Source organism: Mastigoproctus giganteus, chromosome 13 (genome assembly GCF_048544385.1).
Source record: "Mastigoproctus giganteus isolate SK-2022 chromosome 13, ASM4854438v1, whole genome shotgun sequence".
In the NCBI taxonomy this organism is placed as follows: Eukaryota; Metazoa; Arthropoda; class Arachnida; order Uropygi; family Thelyphonidae; genus Mastigoproctus; species Mastigoproctus giganteus.
The window spans coordinates 107,010,608-107,018,670 of NC_143587.1; the positions used below are offsets into that span (position 1 = coordinate 107,010,608).

At 39.6% G+C, this 8,063-nt stretch overlaps 1 protein-coding gene across 1 annotated transcript; it reads right to left on the reverse strand.

Moving 5' to 3' along the window:
* Positions 1-2,894: 2,894 nt before the first annotated feature.
* Positions 2,895-4,514, reverse strand: LOC150076335 (ADP-ribosylation factor-like protein 4C). The gene has a single exon (XM_090387985.1). It carries the CDS (start codon positions 3,715-3,717, stop codon positions 3,112-3,114), a length of 606 nt encoding a protein of 201 aa, XP_090244111.1. The 5' UTR covers positions 3,718-4,514; the 3' UTR covers positions 2,895-3,111.
* Between the last annotated feature and the right edge of the window lie 3,549 nt (positions 4,515-8,063).

An 8,063-nucleotide genomic window follows, 5' to 3' on the forward strand; every position in this document is an offset into this window, starting at 1 on the left:
GATTATACTGTATTTTATTCGGTGACGTAGGTTATTTATTTTTCTCCCCTTTTATCTTCTGAATCTCTCCAAATATCTGTTTTGTCAATTTTAGCTCATGATAAGGAAGTAGTTACTTATATAGAATGGTTGTTTAAGGGGAGGCTCTGGCATGGATTGAAATAAAGAATAAAGGATGGATTGTGTACAGTTCAGTTTTATCAGTAGTTGGAGAAGTTCGGATTAGAATTCTTGGTTCTGTAGTCCACCGTTTTCGGGAGGGATTGATGCATTTAACATCAAGAAAGACAACGTCAAGAGAAATAAAGACTACAGAAGGAATAAAGAAGCGCAAATGCCCTTTACTCTTCTTTATTCCTTCTGTAGTCGTGTTAACAACATGGCGTGAACTTGACACTGTTCCGGAGAATGAGTTTCGGACACGCACTGACGAAATAAAAGTAGCGTTTATTCTTTCGTGCGCTAATTTTTCATGTTTTTCACGTACAGGCTTTTCTTTCTTTGTAAACGAGTTCATTTTAAACGCAGGTGGACTTTAAAAGTAATTCGTTGTATTGAATTTTTCGTCAGAACTCGTTGGACTTAACAAGCCACTAATAATAAGGAAAGGAAATATTTTAGAAGCGTATGTATTCAGTTATATAAATTGAGATAATAAATAAATAAATTTTCTTTTTATACTTCGGGCAGGCTCACACGATCAGGAGTTCACAAGATAGAGAGAATACAAGAAACAGCACCGTATTTAGTAGTCGCGTGGGCTCGAACCACAGTCACTCAAAGCGAGTGTATTTATGCACCATCGCGCCAGACAGGTTTTTATTTATTTATTTTTTTCTCTCTCTCTCGTGAGAAGGGAGAAGAAGTAGCTAAGATAACGTAAACGATTTAAAAATATGTGAAAAAAAACCGAAAGGAAGGCAATGTTCCATACAGTTTTTGGGAATCCTCCAATTTTCGGTTACACCACTGAACTGCAGTGAAATGGTTTCCAGAGAAGATTCTTAGAGTAGACCGGAATTAACTGTCGAAAAGAACAAAAGTAAAGAAGATGGAATTTCGAGTTTGTTGAACATTTAAACTTAGTTTAAAGTGAATATTTTTTCAATTTATCTTTACTCGTATCTTAAAAAGTTCTTGAAGGTGCAGAACTGGTTTAAAGGGGTGTCAGAGGAGGCTCGCAGATTTGGTGGTTACAATTCGTTTTGATGATTTGAAGATCATTATATATATGATAATTTTTCTTAAATCATTTTTATATAATGGTTTGGACTTTGAGTTTGAACTCGTCTTCAACAAATGCAAACAGACAATTGCTGTCATTAGCAAGTGAAAAGAGAAAAATGCTAAAATTTTACAATAATAAGATACTTTTTCCAATCATGTATTTAATTTTAAACGTATTAAATTTTTAAACGTATTAAATATTAATACCCATTTAATTCGAATTAGTATCGCAGTAATCCAGCCTTACAATTAGGCTTATCTAATCGACTTTAGAGGAAAATTACAGTAACTTAAATTTGTTGAACAGTGGAAAGAAAGATAAAATTTTAATTCAATTGGAAACTTGTTCTTGCCATATCAGATGAAAATTATATACAAGAAATATTAAGTGGATCATCCAGCATGATTTTATTTTGAGACGTAAACTTCAGTTTTACAATATATTTATACTTTTACACAATAATGCAATAACTTTTAAGCTAACTTTTGGAAAATAAACAAAGTTTTAAGGAGGTTTGATTTTTAGCTCTCCTTACCTCTCTTCGTTTCTTCTTTCTGTTGTGTTCGAAGAGATCTGAAATGTGTTCAAAAATATTTGAAATCATTTTAAAAGTAAAAGTGGGCTCTATTCCCCCATACTTTTTTTCCCTTTTCTCAGAGGTCTTACACTTAAGAGGATTTCCCTTCTAAAATTGACCCCTCTGCTTCAACTAATCTTTAGAAGACTTCACTCCAAATTAAAAATGAACACGCAGCTCAATGTTCAAACTCTGCGTATGTTAAATGAGCTTGGAAATCATTCACTTCTCCAAATGTGGCAAGTTAATTATTGTACGTGATCACGTCATCTGGTGGATGAAATCATTAAAAGTTGATTCTTCTATCAATTCTGATAACAAATATATTTAACTAAAGAAAAACAATTTGTGATAGAGAGAGCACATAGTACAGATTTATGAATTAGTTAAAAATTTCCAAATTTGAAAGAAGATGCGTATTAATTGGAATTTCAAATTAATTCATTATTGACTAAAACTGTTTTTGTTATTAACTGAGTATTAATTAAAAGATATCGATTTAGAATATCATCTCAGTTTATCCAAGTCATATTGTGTATTTAGTTTTAAAAAGCAGAGGTTCATTTTGTATTTAATAAAGGATAAAGGAATATAAAATATAAAAATGCTTATATGGTAATAACAGTATTTATTTCATGGCGCCCTCTGTCGCCATTTTCCTCACTCCACATAATCGTGAAAAATATTTTAATTGTACTAAAGTATATCAGCCCGATCAGAGCCTCAATTAGGTGTTCTTGCACCCCAAAAATAAATAAATAATATATTTATTTATTATTATATAAATAAATATTATATATATAATATATAAAACCGCGCACCAAAGCTCTTACCCATAAATAAACATAAATTTACAACGAATAAATTACGATATCCAACAACTAAATAAATACTTATTTATTATTATTTTCTACCTACATATTAAAATATTAAATTTAATTCCTGTGTGTTTGATAAGCACAGGAGCGAATGCCCCACTTGTTCTCGCCCTAATTAAGGCTCTGACCCCGATTAATAATTTTACACTTTCATTCACACTGAATATTTACGAATATGGATTCAAATCATTGAAAAGCTGGAACGACAACAGGTTATTCGTGTTATTTATTAATATTGCGCAGCTTTTAACTATACAAATTGTGAACTAGCTACATTTACTACATACATGCCTCGGTGATTTCATTCGGAACTGTTAAAAAAATCACAGTGATCAAGGCAGACACCAGATTGTTCAGTAGCGGTTTATTTCTACATTTGAGCCGTACTTGTCTATAATACAAACGCTGTACATAGTGAACTTTAACGACTACCTGCTTTTCTTTTTCGCCTGCTTCGCCAACCTTCTCCGCTTTAAGATCATCTCGTAGAGAGCCTCGAGGCCTTCGCTTAGTCCGTCTCCTATTATCGCGCAAGCCGGTTGAACGTGCCACAGGTGACTAGGCCCCAGCTCGTGCAGCGCCAGAAGCCGCTCAATCTCGTTCGGGTCCTTGGCCCCCGGGAGGTCTTGTTTGTTGGCTAGAACTAGAATGGGCACACCTGCATTCTCCGGGCTACGAGCCGTCCGCATGAGCTCCATGCGGGCCTCCTCCATGCGTTCACCGTCCACACTGTCCAACACAAACACAATCCCGTCCGTACAACGCGTGTACGATCGCCACAGCGGTCGCAACTTGTCCTGGCCGCCAACGTCCCATATCAGAAAGCAGACCCCTTTCACCTTGCCCGTCGTCCCTCGGATTTTCTCGCAGTTGAAGCCTATCGTTGGCACCGTGTTGATGTACTGATCGAACTTCAGCCTGTACAGGGCCGTCGTCTTCCCCGCGGAGTCCAAACCTAGCATCACAACGTGCAGGGGCTGATTAGGGGGCAGGTTGTCTAGAAACGAATTTCCTTTCCCCATTGTGCCTCCCATGGCACCTTTACGCGGGACTACACCTCCTCCGACACAGTTTCACTCGGGCTAAACACAACTGTTGACCTCACCTGCCTCGCGCACATTAAATGCACCACTTTCATTATCTTACCGACGCTGATTTCGGTCGAAGAGTCACCGATATTCCTTCCGCAGCTGGTCGCTTATCAATGGACATGACGAGAATTTACGGCATCGAGGGCGAATCAGAGCGAACAGTTCGATCGAGATGACGTCTTGGTCGGATTGTCTAGCACCTTGGTAACCGAACGCCGACTGAACTTTCACGGATCCCCGAAACCCCAGGGGGTGCCACACACTTCGGTGACTTTGGCTGGCTTCATGCGAGGGTTGCGATTGGTGACCGAGACCAGTTAGCGGTTCGACTCACCGCTTCTCACTTGACCGCCCCGCTCGTATCACCTACGAACTGGGCCGTTAGACAATCTCGTATGAACTCCGTCACATCCGATGACCACGGTTCGCCAGCATCTAAGTACCAAGGTCCGGCATGGCGGCGCTGAAGGCAGAAACTTTTGAGGACTGCACGCGCAAGTAACTTTTGAACACCCGCACTGCTACAGCTGTTCCGTCGTTCTCCCCGTCTGCCGAAGTGAGGTCCGCCTAATTGCACGCGACTTGCGCGCCCTTGTATCTGTGCGCACGTCACCAGAGCGAGGGGCTCTGGATGAATACGCCTAACTGCGGAGAAGGCTGCCTGCGGTGAGGGAAGTGGGGTGTACAATACAGTTACTTCCCGCCACCGTCGCGAAGTATTATATACGGAACACGGGGATATGGGGGAGGGAGTTGTCATGACAACCGGGAGGGTTATAAAGGCAGAGCGTTCCTTTACAGCGAAAAGACAAAAAGTGAACAAAACAAAAAACGACAGATGGCTTCAATGATCCCGTTTGCAGATGTCAGCAGATGGGTTGGCAGCGGGTGCTTTACTTCTCCCCTACTCTCCACACGCAAAAAAAAAAAAAACATCTTCTGTGGCTTATCCGGAATTATCACCGCATGCGGACTTGGCTATATGAGAGGCGAAACTGCAATCTGCATCTTATTTGCATAAATAGCATTTAGAAAGAAAGCGGGACTTCTGAAACAGACCATCACGGAGTAATGGGTCCGTAGCACCATAAAAATATCTCCACACTATTGATGGGGACTCGGTGACTGTACCAGAGTATCCTGGACAGGGAGGGGGGGTGAATGGCAGAAATCTAGATGACTCTAGAAGTAATCCTGTCACTGAGTGAAGGACTTGCAGTGGGGGGGGGGGTAGACAGCTGCCTGATTTCGAGTGTTTTTGGCTGAGAGCGCCTAGTCCTATCTTTCCTTTTTCTCCCTGCGTGTATGTGCGGGTGTTGCTTATCTGGTTATAGGGAGAGAGAATTTTTCGCCGAATCCCTGATCATAGGATGTCGAGACAAGCCCCCCTTCCATAACAAAACAGACGTAAAATTATATACGTGAGAGAGTTCCAAAATAGAACATAAAGAGAGCTGTGTTACTCATTGGTTTGTTATATAATCGCGATGCTGGAAACCTAATTCTTGACGCTCTTAGCAAAGGCGCTTTTGTTGCCTTGCTAATATTAATTGGTCTCGCGAATTTCAATGATCTTAACTAAAGTAAATCCTTGAATGCTTTACAAGTACCACGAGCAGTTAACGAGCAGCAACACGAAGTAAATATTTTATGGAATAGTTATCTATTGCTGGCTGATTGCATATCATGAATTCGATCTGTGGTGGAATTTACGTTCTTTTGGATTTTACGTGTCTTCATTTCCACGCAGATTTGTGGTGAAATACGAGTACGCAACCTTCAAATACTTGCCCCAATAACCACGATGTTAAAATATTTATCGCTTTGCTGTCATGGTGATAATGTGCCTGTCATCGCTCGTATTCATTACATCGCTGGCGTAATTATTCCTTATCTGCTTAATTTCTAAATATCTCTTTTTTATTTAATAAAGAGAAGGTTTTTTTTTTTTTATTTAAATAAAAAAGTTTGAAATATTGCTACCTGTCATGCTTCTCGGGTTGTTTCATGAAATATGCGGATTCGTTTTCTGAAATGAGTTCATCAACTTGATGAGCTTCCTAAATATTATCTGAAAATGAAAAACTGCTTTTATTATAGTCTGATTTGAATTTAGAATCTTACTCAGTAAATAGGGGATCGTGTTGGAATCTTTCTAAAAATTGGTTCAAACACTCGATGGACCACTTTTGGAAATATTTTTTGAGGAAAGAAGATTTTTTGCCTCCTAGAACACGTTTCATTTAAATGAGAAATTTCCTGCCATTGTCTTGGTTTTAATATCATTATTCGGCGTGTTTATACAGTCATTTAGGGCCAAAGTTCGAGGATTTGATAGTAAAGATTTTGCCTGGAATATGTTGCTTTCCAAGGATTGGTAGGCTCAAAAAAAATTTCGAAACGTCACACCCTTGGGTTCATTAGTTGACCAAGCCAAGGGTGAAAGGACGTCAAATTCACCGCCCATTTAGTATTTGACTTCGATACTTTGTAGGAAGTGCAATTAACAGCAAGTTGATATCTTTTGTGCGGTACAAAACCTTCGTGTTCTTTACATTTACAAAGCAGTCAGTGTTTTCCCTCTTGTAGTAAATAAGACCCTCTGAAGTATCAAGAACTCTACTCCTAAAATCAATGAAAGCCTCTTTGCTTAAATTAGAAGAGGTTTGTAGAGGGGCAAACAATCATGTTTTTCCCCTGTATTGGTGGAGTTTTGTTTCTCGGTGCCCGAAATCAACCGTATTAATAATGCAGCGTTCAAAACAATTATCCAATAAAGGCTTACTTGTTTATATTTAGATCATTAAAGATATTAAAAATACTTTAGCGGAATATTAAAAAGGTTTGGGGACACATCTCGATTACCTTTTGCTCATCAGTGGGCTGCGACCCTCCGAATTGAAGAAGCACTGTTGTGTTTAACGTGGAACGAGCACTCTGAACTGTACGAGTGATGGCACGCAACTTACCCATCCCCTCCTTGTTTTTGCACTCGCTATTCTTTCTTCATTACGTTAGAGACGTAACATCCCCCTCCAAAGGGACGAAAACACACTAATAAACCAATAAAACAAATGGCATTCATGATTGCGCCAACCTCCATTGTGGGATTCCTGTGGCCTAAAGCTTTAAGTTTCCAGGGCAGTTTACTCGGTCACGAGATACCCCGATATTTCCTAGTAGTCGGCCGCTGATGTTACAGGACCGCTGCTTGCGACCTGTCATTATCGCCTCTGGTAATTAGCCAGCATCCTGATCGCAACGAAGCCGCGTGGATTTCGGCAATCGTCACAAAAAGACTACTAGCTATAGACACACGTTCCTTCTGAGAAGCACTAACTACAGACATCCGCTGTACAGCTGCGTCCCAAAAGCACCCCCTGACCGGGAGTGAAAGCAACACGATATGATGGATAGGTAGCTGTTGCACGCGGGTGGTCTACATTCACATACTTTCTTTTAGATGGACCCATCCGGCGAATTGAAGGTACTGTATTATGTTGTAACACACACTGGATATTTGAAAATCATGGTTTCTTACCAATCAATATAGTAATAGCTCTTTGAAATACTGCTAAACATGAAGCAGTGGCTTGTAATATTACTGGAGATTGTGAGAAAACGATTGAAAACTTTTTAATTCCAACAACAGTTTCTCCACGAGCAGTTGCGCGACTTCTATTGCGCTATGCGCTTCTTCGTCAGTGTCTGTATCTCCCCCCCCCACCTCATCTTTACGTTGTAGACACCGACTGGCTTATTTCCTTCAGAGATACAACATGCAGCCTTTCCTCATAAGTAAGAATAGGTTACGACATTAAATTTAATGAAGGAAACGTGATTGAATCACAATAGACAATTTGTTTATTACAAAGCACCTTCTAACGGTGTAGGTAGCAGTTATTTTCAACTAAAACACAATGAAGAGAGTGGTAGATGTATTGGCATGTTTCCTAATGTAGGGTGTCGTCCAGAAAAACGAAAGTTGAATAAGGTTACGCAAAATTACCGCACGATGAAAACCCTATCTTCATTTCAGTTTTGAGTTATAAAGTTGCTGTAATATGACACGAATAACACTCAGTGACAATGGTGTGTTTGCATTGTGACTCATCTGTCACAGAGGGAAGATATCTACTGTCACTCACTACTTTCATATATGGCAAACATCAAAACAATACAAGTTGGCACGATAACTGGTTGTAGAGATAACACGCATCTCGTATGGAGGAATTAACTCTAAATCAGCAAATATCAAAATTATCTCGAATTCAAAATCAGAAAATTTT